This window comes from Drosophila guanche, unplaced genomic scaffold, assembly GCF_900245975.1.
Source record: "Drosophila guanche unplaced genomic scaffold, DGUA_6, whole genome shotgun sequence".
NCBI classification, from domain to species: Eukaryota; Metazoa; Arthropoda; class Insecta; order Diptera; family Drosophilidae; genus Drosophila; species Drosophila guanche.
In genome coordinates, this window is record NW_022995760.1 from 531,196 (window position 1) to 545,835 (window position 14,640).

General features: G+C 49.1%; 4 protein-coding genes across 15 annotated transcripts in view; 3 read left to right on the plus strand and 1 right to left on the minus strand.

The window, feature by feature from the left end:
* Positions 1-4,951, plus strand: part of LOC117590798 (uncharacterized protein CG43867) — a 103,630-nt gene extending 98,679 nt beyond the window's left edge. For 4 of the 12 annotated variants that reach the window (XM_034283759.1, XM_034283758.1, XM_034283764.1 and 1 more), the window contains 6 exons: positions 47-329; positions 394-506; positions 562-771; positions 1,956-2,051; positions 2,272-2,613; positions 2,682-4,025. In XM_034283759.1, the coding sequence (XP_034139650.1) occupies positions 47-329; positions 394-506; positions 562-771; positions 1,956-2,051; positions 2,272-2,613; positions 2,682-4,025 (2,388 nt within the window). Of the gene's footprint in view, positions 1-46; positions 330-393; positions 507-561; positions 772-1,955; positions 2,052-2,271; positions 2,614-2,681 lie in introns of all 12 variants that reach the window. The other 8 variants (XM_034283760.1, XM_034283762.1, XM_034283756.1 and 5 more) reach the window with 6 other exon arrangements.
* Positions 4,952-5,596: 645 nt separating this feature from the next.
* LOC117590801 (vesicle-trafficking protein SEC22b-B) lies at positions 5,597-7,611 on the minus strand. The gene is made up of 5 exons (XM_034283766.1): positions 7,387-7,611; positions 7,054-7,303; positions 6,860-6,969; positions 6,451-6,752; positions 5,597-6,366 (listed from the first exon to the last, which is right to left on the minus strand). The coding sequence occupies exons 2-5, from the start codon at positions 7,126-7,128 to the stop codon at positions 6,218-6,220; spliced, it is 636 nt and encodes a 211-aa protein (XP_034139657.1). The 5' UTR covers positions 7,129-7,303; positions 7,387-7,611; the 3' UTR covers positions 5,597-6,217.
* Positions 7,612-8,488: 877 nt separating this feature from the next.
* Positions 8,489-9,604, plus strand: LOC117590695 (WAS/WASL-interacting protein family member 3). The gene is made up of 2 exons (XM_034283596.1): positions 8,489-9,405; positions 9,461-9,604. The coding sequence occupies exons 1-2, from the start codon at positions 8,576-8,578 to the stop codon at positions 9,540-9,542; spliced, it is 912 nt and encodes a 303-aa protein (XP_034139487.1). The 5' UTR covers positions 8,489-8,575; the 3' UTR covers positions 9,543-9,604.
* A 479-nt stretch (positions 9,605-10,083) lies between these two features.
* Positions 10,084-14,639, plus strand: LOC117590804 (retinoblastoma family protein). The gene is made up of 8 exons (XM_034283770.1): positions 10,084-10,601; positions 10,689-10,828; positions 10,930-11,118; positions 11,178-11,532; positions 11,596-11,927; positions 12,029-12,764; positions 12,901-13,290; positions 13,367-14,639. The coding sequence occupies exons 1-8, from the start codon at positions 10,413-10,415 to the stop codon at positions 13,535-13,537; spliced, it is 2,502 nt and encodes an 833-aa protein (XP_034139661.1). The 5' UTR covers positions 10,084-10,412; the 3' UTR covers positions 13,538-14,639.
* The last annotated feature ends 1 nt before the right edge of the window (position 14,640 follows it).

Here is a 14,640-nt window from a genome sequence, read left to right on the forward strand (position 1 = left end):
TCCCTACCGAGCAAATACTAAACACTGTTCTCTCGACGCCATCTAGAATCCCCTGGGACAGATCAATATGCGCGATGCACGCGTCGAGGAGGTGGAACACGTCTCGGACTCTGATTCGGAGGAACGCGAGGATGCTGCCCAGGACCAGGCTCGACTCACCGTTGCCATCTATCCGGCACACCAGGGGCCCACATACCTGATCCTGTCCGGCAAGCCGGAGCGCGACAATTGGCTCTACCACCTGACGGTGGTCTCTGGCGGCGGGCCCAGTGCTGGCACCCAGTACGAGCAGCTCGTGCAGAAGCTCATGGAGACAGATGGAGATCCAAGTGAGATCCCAATCAATCTACAGCTAATGCAAGACTCATTCCGCTTTTGATTACCCCGTTTCAGGTTGCGTTCTGTGGCGTCATCCGATATTGCTACACACCAAAGATGCCATCACGGCACCGCTCACATCGATGCACACAGAGACCATGCAGCCGGAGGCCATTAAGCTGTTCAAGGTAAGCCAGGGAGATGGCTAAAGAAAAGCCAAACTGATCCTCTACTCCTCTCCAGAGCATTCAGCTGTTCATGTCGGTGGCTGTGAACCAGCCGGGCATCGATTACCATGTGGTGCTGGCCCAGAATGCACTTCAGCATTCGCTGGACATGCCCGAGCTGCAGACGGAGATGATCTGCATACTGATCAAGCAGACCTCCCGGCACATGGGCCAAAAGCTCAGTGTCGGCGTCCAGGTAAACAAGAAGCTGGGCAAGCAAACGCGCGTAAGTTTTTCAGTTGCAAAGCTTCTTACATCCCCCATGCATCCCCGACCCATTAAATGTTCCACCCGTAACCCGATCCACCAAAAAGAATGTTTAGTTGAATGCCTCCCCAACCGGACCTGCCCCCCAGAACTAGTTGGTTTTTGTTTTGACGTAGTGTGTTCTTACCCCCCGCCCATTGAAAAGAATTGCCCTACTAACTTACAAAAACTTGCGCCCCACGAAAAAGAAAACACCATCCTGACTGGGTGAAATGTGAGGTACCACCAAATGCCATGCCACATCTGCTAATATTGTTTGCTCCGCTTATCGATGAACAGCAAAAAACAAAAAACAAGAGAGAGCTATTACACATATAAATAAAACATACTAACTAATAACTAAGCAACAACATATCATTAGCATGCCTAAATCTAACTACGAGAACTTTTTCATCATGTTTTAAGTTTAATAAGTTTCATTTTTGTAGCAGACAGACAAGAATTTCCCCCATAACTGTCATACATACTGCATACAAATCTGTATATATATCACATCATTAAGATATGTATATATATATATGGTAGTATATATGTTATACCAATCTGTATAAAGTATTTGCTGTAAATTGTACATACATAAAAAACAACACAGAACCACAGAACCATCACAGGCACAACCCACAATCCACAACAACTCAAAAACCATCCAAAAACAGAACATCAGCCAGCAGTGCGCATAGTTTTAACGCTCAGTGTTACTAGAGTATTTTTCCATATCATTTGTTTTTCGCTTTGAATGTCTCCATCTCTTGCTCTCTCGCTCTCTTGCTCTCTATCTCTCTGATTTTGCCTGATTCGTTCGTTCGTTCGTTTGTTCGTTATGCCGTTAATTGTTTGAAGCTTAAGCGTTACACAACACTGAACAACAAAACACACATCAAAAACACTGATGAACACTGTTGAACACTGAATTGCATTGATGATTGAGTAACCACAAAAACCGAAAGAAAAACAAACTGATGATGATTGATGATGGCTTCTCTTCCTTATTCCTTATTTTCTTTGAATTGCGAATTCGATTGATTGATTGATTGATTGATGTGCGTGTCTTTTGTGACAAACGAAATTTGTTTCACAAACCACCTTTCCCAACACTGCGTACCCACCACCGACCGATGACTCTTTGACGAACACTTATTACAGCAACTACTGTTGTGCGCCACCCAAAGCCTGTTCACCTGTGATACCCAACAGGCGGGCAATGCCCATGCCAATGGCAGTTCGCCCACATCCATTCAGGTATGACGGGGAAAATCTATCGTCTCTCTTTCGTTATTTTCCTCTTATTGTTTGTACACGTACAGTTGTGTTCGATTCCAGTAGTTCGTTTAACCTAACTCTAACCTCACACACAAAATACTAACCTTAACCACAACTAGCAGTCTAACCGATAACAAAAATCTACCACCCATTCGGCATCCCTCTGATTGTATACTGATCGATCTTTTCGCTCGATTAGGCACCCGTTGCTGCGCCCATCATTGACTGCAAGTCGAATCCTCCGGCGTACAGCTTCGTGCAGGGCTGGCAGCTGCTCGCGCTGGCCGTCTCCCTGTTTGTGCCCAAGTCCAGTCGCCTGCTGTGGTACTTGAAGCTGCACCTGTCGCGGAATGCGGACACCAAGACGGAGACGGGCAAGTATGCGGCCTACTGTGAGCGTGCCCTGGAGCGCACTCTGAAGAACGGCGGTCGCGAGACGAAGCCCTCGCGTATGGAGGTTCTATCCATTCTGCTGAAGAACCCATATCATCATTCCCTGCCCCATGCCATACCCGTGCACATGATGAACGCCACCTACCAGGTATGGGCTGGAAATCACAGAAAATATAGAGCTCGTGGTAATAACTTCCTTTATTTTCTCTTCTGCAGGTGGTATCCTTCGACGGCTCGACGACCATCGAGGAGTTCCAGGCAACGCTCGCCCACGAGCTGGGCACTCGCGATGCCAGCAATGGCTTCTGTCTGTTCAGCGACGATCCAATCGAGAAGGATCTGGAGCACTATCTGGAGCCGCTGGCCAAGCTGTGCGACGTGATCAGTAAGTGGGAGACGGCGCTGCGGGAGAAGGGCTCTGGCAAGTTCGAGAACTCGCGCGTCATCCAGCTGAGCTACAAGAACCGACTCTACTGGAAGCACACCATCAAGTGCGAGACGGACAAGGAGCGGCTGCTGCAGTGCTACCAGACGAACTCGCAGATCGTGCAGGGCCGCTTCCCGCTGTCTCGCGAGCTGGCCCTGGAGCTGGCCTCGCTCATGTCGCAGATCGACATGGGTGACTACTCGCTGGAGAAGTCCCGCGACGTAGGCGTCGGCCTCAAGGGGCTGGACAAGTTCTATCCGTACCGCTACCGGGACGCCCTGGGGGCTGAGCAGCTGAAGGAGGTCCAGGAGCTGCTCATATCCAAGTGGATGCTCCTCAAGGGCCGCTCCACGCTCGATTGCGTCCGCATCTATCTGACCTGCTGCCGCAAGTGGCCCTACTTCGGGGCCTGCCTCTTCCAGGCCAAGCCCCGACAGAGCGAGACCTCGCACGTGGCCTGGCTGGCCGTTGCCGAGGATGCCCTGAACGTTCTGGAACTGTCCACAATGGCGCCGGTGGCTCGCTATCCCTACAGCTCGGTGATGACCTTCGGCGGCTGCCAGGACGACTTCATGCTGGTCGTCTCCCACGACGATGGCACCCTGGCCGGCGGCTGCGAGCAGAAGCTGCTCTTTGCCATGAGCAAGCCCAAGATCTTGGAGATCACCCTGCTCATAGCCGACTACATGAACGCCCTGGGCCACACGGTGCCCGGCACGCCCCAGATGAATTCACTGACCCGAAACGGATCGCATCGCTCGCTGCGGACTTCGAATCGGCCTGCTCCCGGTGCCGGATCCACTGTGGCCGCCTCGGGCCTCACCAGCATTGGCCTTGGCATTGGCACAGGTGGACCGGGCAGTGGCACCGGCTTCTCCACCAACGCCACCACCACGGCCCACAACACGCTCAACTCCCATGCCACACACACTTTGAACTCTACACACTCGCACACGCTGAGCAGCTCGCATCACGCCACAACCGGAGGAGGTAGTCATCCGGGAACACTCAGCTCGGGGCACCATCATCACCAGCATCACCAGCAACAGCAGCAGCAGCAGCAGCAGCAGCAGCATCATCACCACCAGCCGGATATATTGAAGAGCACGCCCGACCATCAGAGGATCAAGTAGAGGAGCACTGGAGATCTTCATCCACCTTTAACTGGATTCCATATTGTACATAGGCGCGGCAAACGCATCCATTTACGACACTAATATACATATGCTAGAGACACAGGCATAAACACAGATACATATACTTACGTAGAATAAGAGGAGCGGGGGATGCCCCTATCCACTCCACAGGCACTACTCAACACTGTTCTTTCCTAAACAACTAGCAACGGTACACGTACTCTAATCGTATAATTCGATTAATTATAGTCTCTCTTTTTTTTTGATAGTCCTAAGAGTCTCCCAAAAATACGAGCAGTAAGAAGGTATCTGAAACAGAACACATTTCGAATCTCTTTTCGTTAGTTATTTTTTATTCGTTTGTTTTTTTTTCGTTTCGTGGTTGTAGTTCCCTCAGATACAGATACAGATACATATAAAGATACATATGTATATGTAGAGCTAGAGATACTATTATAGTTATAGTATGTGGTATATTCGAGTGTTCTTGCTCTTCGATGTAATGCTTTGTAATATGAGTCTCAATTGTCCCTCCATGCGCGATAACTGCCTTTTGAATTTATAGATGTGAAGTATAGAAGCCAGTAACAAGCCAAAACAAAAATAAGAACAGCATATAGCAAAACACTAGCGTTAGAGACCAAACTAAATCAAACCAAAACCAAAAGAGCGATATTTTGTAAAGAGTTTTTCGAGAAGTAGAAGAACATCTCCATCAATTACACTCGTATTAATTAGTACTATGGTTTCCGCTTCGGGCGAGATTCAGGCAGCATGCAGCTCTTTTATAGATAACTCCCACGCCCCACCTTCCCTAGATCAGGCAAAATTTGTTTTTAAAAACGTTTTTATAGGCCCTCTACGGTGTCACAGAGCTTATCTAGAGCGCAGGTTTTAGGGATTTCCATTGATATACAGAGCATTGAAATATACTAAACAGAAGCGATGGATGATGGGATTGGGCACGGCACTCGTAGAGACACCTACACGAGCATAGAATATAGTTGCTGATCCGTGGCTGTCTATTGGCTTTCGTTAAACTCGCACTCACACGCGCATATATATATAAAGATATATACAATATATATAGGGAGAGTATACATGTATTCGGAATCGATATTTAACAAAATTATACACAAGCAAAAACTAATTATACAGTAGATTGATTATACATATAACAAAACAGATGTATGTATGTAACTGGCAAACAGCGCATTTTTTTCCTAATTGTAAAGATTTGATATAACACATTTATACGAGTATGCATTGTATGTATGTATGTGTGGAAAAAGAGCCCAACCCTAACCCGAGACACCATCTCATTGGTAAGAACTATCAAAGAATCGAACAAGGACATATACATATGGTATATACATACACATACGAGTATGTGTAACTATATAGGCCAATGTATTACACACATCACTCGAACGAAACGAAATATAGGTATATATATATAAAGGGAAATTAATAATTAAAACTAAACCAAAGATTTGCAGCAGCATTTTTACTACCTAAAATTAAGGCGGGGGCTTACGTGGGGTGAATGGAAATAATCAAATGGCGGATATGCGTTTTTTTTTTAAACATTGTAAATTGATTTATTTGCCTTAATTTAGTAACTATATAAATTGCCTAAAACTTGTTTTATTTCACTTTCTGTGCCTCCTTTTGTTTGCTTATTGCTTAGCAGTCCTAATCGCAGTCGATTGGATTCCCTAGGCACTATCTTCATAGGCTATTCCACATTTATGTACGTACAATCTACAAATTCATGCACACACACACACCACACACATATAGAGACACTTTAAGTATTATAATTTACAGATCGGTAGATCGGTACCCAAGCCATTCGACAGCCGAGCACGCTAGCAAAGCAAAGGTATCGCAAGTGCAAAGGTCGAGCAAACTAAATTTAATTCAAATCATAATAAAATATTCAAGTAGGAATTGGGATTTAAAACTTAAATTAAATCAAGCGACTGAATTTTGCATTGCAGGTATAAATATTGCCCCTACATTATGCAAATATGTAAAGTGTGTGTGTTAGCCTAAATGTCTTTTGGCCGTTCGTCTGTGACTTTCGACTGCCGACACTGTCGCCTCATTTTCGACATCCAACTGCCAACTGATTCTAAAACTAAACACAAACAGAGAGTAGGGTGGGTGGGGGGTACTAACGAATATTACAAAACCCAGAAGTAGAGGAAAAAGATGAGGAAAACGATGCCGACAGCCGCCACCTTCATGACCATCGACTTGCGGTTGAGCAATTTGGCATCCTTCTTATATTTTTGCGACATCAGCGACAGGTTCTGGGTCTTCGTGTCGAGGTCTGCAAGCGAAAAATAGAAACAAAAAAAAAGATAAGATACGAGGCTCAGATGGTGGATGATGGCAAGTTATATTGTTTGGTTACCCGCCAAGACCGTGCCACGTTGAAGCACATCGTCGATATTCTGCACCATGATGCGCTGCACGTCCTGGAGCTGTGTGTTAATGTTCGTGATGTTGCGCCTGCGGTCCGTCAATTGCCTTTTCGCTTTCTGAATGTACACATCGAACTCGATGAAGGCATAGGGCCGGGTCACCGAGTTCACCCTCCGCCCGTAGTGGGTGTGGAACTCCTGGGCCAGGTCCTCCAGGTAGTTGAACGCCAGTCGCTTGGAATACATTTTGTCAACCATGACCAAGTAGCAAACGTCATTCTCGATTAGATAGCTGAATGAAGGGAAATTGCAGGGAAATATGGCGATTGCCGGCTACGTTAGTTCCATTGCATCATCGTCTGTAGTACACAATAGGCGAGGGGGAGAGGCGTTACTCACTGGAATAGGTATGGTCCCGTCTCGATGCTGCTCCTGGCCGGCGAGTGTGTGCCCAGCTTGCGGAAGAGCATCTTCGCCTGGTTCTGGTAGTCCAAAATGCTGCGACCGCTCTGAAAGTGAAAGTTTTCCAGTAAAGAGCGATATTTTATGCGATTGAGCTGGGAGTGTGGGTAGGTTGAACCTTTGACACTGACCTGCTCGTCATCCTGCATGGTGCCCACCAGTGGCAGGCCATCGATGACTCGGGCTATCATTGTAAGCATCGCCATGTTGAGGGCTCCTTCTCATTCGCTACGTGGACTTGGGTCTCGCGTTGTGTTGCTTCAGCTTAGCGCTCTCTCGTGTTTCTCTGGCCACGGCTGCACTTTGCCGCTGCCTCGTCCCGCTTTGCACCGTTGATGTTATGGTCGCAGTGTTCGTAGCTCCAGCTACAATTCATTCAGCCTTTAATTTTATGAAATATATGATACATTTTTCGAAAGGCTTCTCCCTGGCTACCATATCCATATCTATATCCATGTCCGTACCTGTAACTCTGCCTATTTATGTTTCTCTGGCAGCTCCAGTGTCTCGCTTGTCTGCTGAATGAATGCGTGAGTCGTGGCCTAATCGGTGACTGGTCTCCTCGGGGTGGTCGGCATTGCTTGCGTTTTAGTTTATGTGAAAACTATCTTGTTGCAATGTTGGATTCGGCGAGGGGGGGCGGTCGCTAAAATCCGATTCGTGTTTTTGCCTGTTGTTGGAAACACACGTCAGCGAGCGATATACCGCTTGATATACCTGATAAACCGTCTCATTTTTAAAATATACCGTAAATATACTTAATCATTTTCCTCGATTTGGATATTCCGTTATATATTACTGGCAAGCTAAGACTCTGAGTTATGAAACTATCATTTTGTCCGACCGATGAATCAATATTGTATAAGATTGACTCTCATGAATTACATATATTTGATTGTTTACAAAATTATGTTCAAACTAATTGTCGACGGCGCTGTTAATGATAGCTGCAATATTTGGTCACACTCTTGCTCAGGGCAGATCTGACATGTACGATTGTTCTGGGTCATCTATCGTTGGTGCGAGCTGGCCGCGCAATTTAAATTTAATTTCCCTCTCCCACTAATCAATGCAATAAATAGAGCGGCACTGGCCAAAGGAGAGCATGATGGTGTGCATAACTAGTTTCGCCCACGGTCAGTTACGCAATACGCACCATTCCCACCCCTTCCTCTGCCCATTAAGTTGTCCAGCCATGAAGGAAATGCACATGAACGCATTTTTCAAATGCTTCCTCCATGCGGTCAGGCGGACATAAATATGGGCAAAAGGAACCCAGCCGAGTCGTGTGACAATTCGCTCAACTGGTTTGCGCCCCCAGTCTGGCCACAGTCTGGCTTGCACATGGCGGAGGAGGAGGAGGAGGAGGAGGAGCCCAAAAATGGAAAAGTGGTTCGCAGCCGGAGGCCAAAAACCGGACCAGGGACAGCCTCCGGTCGAGTACTTACATGCGCCTCGATTAGTGTGACCATCTGTTGTGAGGGGGGTGGTGGAGGTGGGATGGGTGAACCTGTTCAAGCGATGCTCACCAAGGTGCCGCCAAGGTGCGTGTCCACTTCCGATCGCTTCCGCTTTCCACGTTCCGGACAGACGCACACTATAAAAAGCGCCAACTCCTCCCCATGGACAGGCAAACGACAACCGACAATCGCCATGTCCACAACAATAAGCGTAGCCTTGCTCTGTGCCCTTCTGGTGCAGCTGGCGTCTGCTGGCCAGTACCAGCTGCTCCTTGCCCGACCACAGCGCAGCTCCCTCTTCAATGGGTCGCCGCCCTTGGACCCTTTTGCAGCCTCCTTCGGCTCCATTGGCCAGCTGGCGGCAACCGGCTGGAACAGCGTGACACCACCTGGCGGTGAGTGGGCCTACAATCCCATTGGACTCGGACACATGAGCAAGGACGAGCTGGTCACACTGCTCGACGCTTGGCGCGAGGTGGAGCAGGAGGCGGCCACCAGCCCAGCGCCAGAGCCTGTGGAAACCACCACCAAGGTGCCGGCACAACCACCACCAGCACCCATGCGTCCCCGCCCACCTCCTCCTCCTCCTCCTCCCCCTCCTCCACCTCCGCCACGGCCATTGGTGCTGGCGCCTGCTGCCAATCCATTGCCCCCTGGCATTCCGGTCACCGTTCGACTCCCTGCCTTTGTTCCCGTCCGACTGGCGGCCATGTTCACTCCTCCCGCAGCCGCTGCTCCCCCAGCTGCCGCTCCCGGGGATGCCCTGGACACCGATGTGGTGCCAGACGAAGAGGCGATGCCGCACCTCTTCCGCTTCATGCAGATGTCCCCCTCCTCACGACACCATAAGCAGCAGCAGCAGCAGCAGCAGTTCGCGGTGCGGAATACGCTGGACAGCATCGAGGCGGGCACCTCGTCGACCAGGAACCGCGTGAAGCCCAGCCCGAGGGCGGCTCAGAGCCAGCCCCAGCCTCTGCCAGCCCCACAGTCAGCGCCAGCTCCAGTGCCTGCCTTCCGTCCCAGGTAGGAGCCCCAGCCCTAGCCCTAGAGTCACCATTAAAAGCCATTTCATTTGCAGGTTCGGAATGCCGCCCCACATGGCCAACGCCCGCTTCGAGCTGGTGCCCTCGTCCCAGATCATCGGCGAATGGCGGGAGTGAACCAAAGAGGAGAGCAGAACCCATCTAAGGATTGAGGATACATTTTTTTTTTTTATTTCTAAGGGGGGGTCAAATAATTGAATTCAATAAAATAAAACAAAACAAAATAAAATCACAAACAAGGGAGCCATTTCTTTTCAATACGCCCGCCGAATAAATTTCTGTTCGGCGTTGCTGTATCGACAAATTGTGGTGACCAACACATGGCTACGTTCATGAACAAAAAAAGAGTCGGATCCGTTCAGATGTTGAACTTGCTAGTTCGTGCACGTGAACGTAACACTTTCCCGCCTTGGGGTGACACTTTATAGTATATATTTGGCGGTATATTTTGGTGTCGAAATTTGTAGGTTTACCTACTGTATACGGTAGAATAAATCAATATTATCAGCAAATTTATGATCTCAAATAAAGGAAAATACTATTTTATATCCCTCTTTGGAAAATGTATTACGTTCAATGGTATATTTGCAGTATATTTCGCAAATGAGAGTGTATATTTCGGTATATTTCTGAGGGCCTTCGATAACAACCGCGGTATCACTGTTTCCCGCCTTTTACTTAATAAAAAAATTAGGTGCGGCGCGTAAAAGTGCATGCCCTGCATGTATATAATATATATAAATATAATAGGAACACAGTTTCCCAACCCCAGCACAACATCAGCGAGCATCCGGAGGCGCGCCAAAACAAGCAACGAAAAAGTACGGAAATCTGTCATCGCTGCCTGCCTGCACACGTCCCCCGCCCCGCGGCGGCAGCAGCAACAACACCAACAACCAACACTTCACATTAAAATACAACATCAAACAAAAAGCAACAAATCCTAAGTTAAGTGTAGCAAAAATAGTGAAAACGCATCCGGGCACGATGAGCAACGACGGCCAAGAGCAGGAGCTGGGCGCCGAGGTGGTCAGCGGGGCCGTCGTCACAGACGACACCCTGGAGATCACGAAAGCCAAATACACGAATCTGTGCCGCGAACTCAATATGGACAGCCAGACGGAGGAGGATGGCTGGTCGATGTACCTGGATGTGGGACAGCGCTGCGTCATGGAGGTGAGTAGTTCCCGTGGCCGTGCCGTGCCGTCACCTCCCCTTTCCCCCACCCGCATCCACACCAATCTGAAATCTGATATCTTTCAGGGAGACTCCACGATGTGGCTCTGCTGCGCACTCTTTGCGGCCTGTCGCCGCTCGAGCACACCCACGGTGATTGGTCAGGATGCCATGGTGCGCGGCAATTGCGTATCCCTCAATAATCTGCTCCGCTGTTGCCAGATGAGGTAGGTTCTACGTTCTCTTCTGTGCCCCTTCTCCCTCTCCCTCTCTCTCTCTCGCTATCTCTGTAGCTTAAGCAACAATTTGGCATTTGTGTTTTTTGCAGCATCTACGACTTCAAGACAAAGATCAAGCAGTGGTGCGACATGGCCAATCTGACGAAGGAGTTTGTCAGCGAGATCGCGGTCCTGGATCGCAAGTTCAGCATCACATTCACACTGTACAAACGCTTTCGCAACATCTTTGACAAGATCTTTAACTGTCCGCCCAACGAGAAACGCCACTCGAAATATAGGTGAGTCCTCGCCTGTCGGCTGCAATCCCCTGACCTATTTTCACCTATTTTGATTGCAGTTCTTTGCATGCCAATCATGCCAATGGCAAGTGCTCCTACATCAAGCTGGATGACATTTGCTGGCGGTTGTTCTTGTGCGCCAAGAACCAGAAGCCGAGCACCACCGTTGACCTGGTGACGTCCTTCAACCTGATGATCTGCTGCATCGATCTGATCTACAACAATGTGCTTGCCGAGAGGCGCACCGATCTCATCAATCCAAAATTCGACGGACTGCCCAGCAACTGGACGGAGGTGGACTTCAGGGCCAATCCCCACTGCATTCTGTCCTACTTCTGCGACATGACCGAGGAGGCCAAGGCCATGAAGGCCACCACCTTCAGGGAGATCATGTCCAGCTTCTTCCAGACAAAGGTGAGTGACAAACGAAGAGAAAGAGAGAAAGACAAAGGCAATCAATGCCTCTTCCCCTTGCAGACCATCTATGGCCACGAGAGGACCATGCTGGGCCTCCTGAGCAACGAGAACTTTGAACGCAACCTTAAGTCGCTCAACATCAGCTACGAGCAGTACGTGCTGAGCGTGGGCGAGTTCGACGAGCGCATTCTGAGCGCCTACGATGCCAGCGATCACACCAACCTGAACGATCAGGCCCTGCGGCCGCCGGCCACGCCGCTGACACGCAAACAGGATCTGCCCGCCCAGCCGGCAATGGCTGGCGAGAAGTTCGAGCCCGTCCTCAATGCCACCAACAATGTGAAGCAGTTGCGCGCCTTCGATCGCATCACCGAGCCCACAGACTATGTCAAGTGAGTATGCCCCATCCATCCCCCATCCAGACAATCTCTTGGCTATGCAGTTGCTTATCCTCTATCCTCCATCCTGTATCCTTTATTCTGTATTGTGGTAGGCAAGCTGGCGAAGAGGTGAATGCCAAGTTGCTGAAAATCATCGAAGGCATCAAGTCAAAGTTCCTCGCCCATTATCCGTCGGGGGAGGCGAAGAGCCGCTTCCGCCTAGCCAAGTCCTTCTACTTCTATCTGCTGGATCAGATCCTGCAGGCGGAAATCAAGAACAAGCCCGAGTTCGATCTCAAGCGTCTGCTGGTGCAGAAGATCTCGCTGGTAAACTTCAACATCACGCTGATGGCCTGCTGCGTGGAGCTGGTGCTGGAGGCCTACAAGACGGAGCTCAAGTTCCCCTGGGTGCTCAAGTGTTTCAGTATTAGCGCCTTCGAGTTCCAGAAGATCATCGAGATTGTGGTGCGGCACGGCTCGCACGAGGGCTGCCTCAACCGCTCCCTGATCAAGCACCTCAACTCCATCGAGGAGACCTGTCTCGAGCGCCTGGCCTGGGCGAGCGACTCCCCCGTCTGGGACATGATCGCCACCGCCCCCAAGCCGCTGCCCACCCACTACGACGTGAACTGTGACCGCACCGCCGGCGCCCTACAGATCTTTCTGCGCAAGGTCTATCTCCTCGGCTGGCTGCGCATCCTGAAGCTCTGCTCAGAGCTTAGTGTGGTCGACAAGGCACCCGAGCGCATCTGGCACATCTTCGAGCACTCGATCACGCAGAAGACAGACCTCATGAAGGATCGCCATCTCGATCAAATAATCATGTGTGCAATATATATTTACATAAGGGTAAGTGTGCATCGCTCTTCGCCTTCACATTCGCTCTGTCTCTCTCTGATTGATGCGCTTACACAAGAGCTGCCCATGCCATTGCCCTTGCTTTGAATTCTTGCAATTCTAAACAGCATGACACATCCTTCCACAGGTATCGAAGCTGGAGGAGCCCAAATTCAGCGACATTATGCGCGCGTATCGCAATCAACCGCAGGCGGTGAACAGCGTCTATCGGGAGGTGCTCATCGGCCTCAATGACGATGGGGAGCCAAAGGTGAAGGACATTATTTACTTCTACAACAACAAGTATGTGCCGCTGATGAAGCAGTTTGCGATCGACTACCTGAACATGACTCCGGACGTGACCGGCTGCAAGATAAAGGCCGCCGATCTACTCCTCTCGCCCCATCCTTCGGAGCGGGCCGCCCAGCCGAAGAAGGTGACGCAGAATCACTCGCTGTACGTGACGCAAATGCCCAAGAACGAGATCCAGCAGTCGCCCAATCAGATGGTCTACGAGTTCTATCGCAGTCCCGCAAAGGTAAACATTGGCCGCGTGCCTCTCCTGCCTCTTGCCATCTGTGGCTCATGAAATGTTTTGAATTTACTTTCTACAGGATCTGCAGCTGATGAACGAGAAGGTGCGCGGGGGCAAGCGCATGCTCAGCTTTGGCGATGAGCCCGGCCTGGGACAATCCGAGACGAAGCGCATCAATCTGCCGACACACCTCAGCCAGATCAAGGCGGTGATGGACGACCGGGAGAGCGAGCCGCGGGAGCCCAAGTAGAACTAGAAGTAGGAGTAGCAGTAGCAGATGGAGTCAAACGAGACATACATAGAGATAGACACGGGGTCTCTGGGGGAGCTTAGATTTAAGTATAGAAGGACTATGAATGACGGTGAGGCAAGGCGTGGAGAGGCGCGGCCGTTGGGACCAGAAAAGAAGAGGGGGGGGGGGGGGGGGCTACGGTCGATTTTATGATTGTTTTTTATTTTTTTTTTAGTTTGACTTGTTAATTTAGCACACACAAAGTAGCCCAAAACAATCGTTTCGCATTCTTCTTAGACTTCGTTCAATAGAAATTCGGTTAGAAGCGCCACAAATCCATATTAACTCTTCGACTTTTCGACAGTTTATTCGAACTGAAACTGAACTGAAACATTGCATCTGTGGATTTGCATCTGAGTCAGGTATCACATATGCACAGGCTGAGGATGGGGACGCACAGCACACAACTGAAACCTTATTCCGATCCTGTATTTTTAGCCACTAAATATAGATCTTTTGTGACATTTCACTGGCACTTAAAAAATGCATTAAATTAATATATAAATTGATACACATGTATCTTTATATGTTCTTCATCCACTAACTGCATATCTCTGCACCCATCCCCTCCCACTAGTGTGTGCTTTGGCCATTCAAAGGCATATTTCTCTCTCTTTGTCGAGGTGGAGTTGCATTTTAACGTGTTTAACGAGTTCTTAAGTTGTTTTAAAACTTTTTTTAGGACAAAGAATGGCACTCTCTTAACAATGAGAATAATCCGTTGATTGCACTCATATTTTTCCACTCATATTTCATATTTTCGTGCAATAAGGGAGCAGAGCCAAGAGCAGGGTATATGTGTAGAAAAGATATCCCGACCACAAAACAGACTAGACTCCATTTAGATCTCCATGATTTGCCCTGGGACTTGCTGCTCTATGGGGTTACACAAAGAGACACACATCAGAAAGAAGGAATATCGTGTGTGGAGCAGTCGCTAGTCGAGCGATCGATGAGCGGGCGGCGGGCGCTCTTTTCGCTCAAGGAAGGTCCCTCCCCCCACATTACATTATGTACGAGAGTATACAAAATATATAGAAATAAACTTTATAGAAATCGAT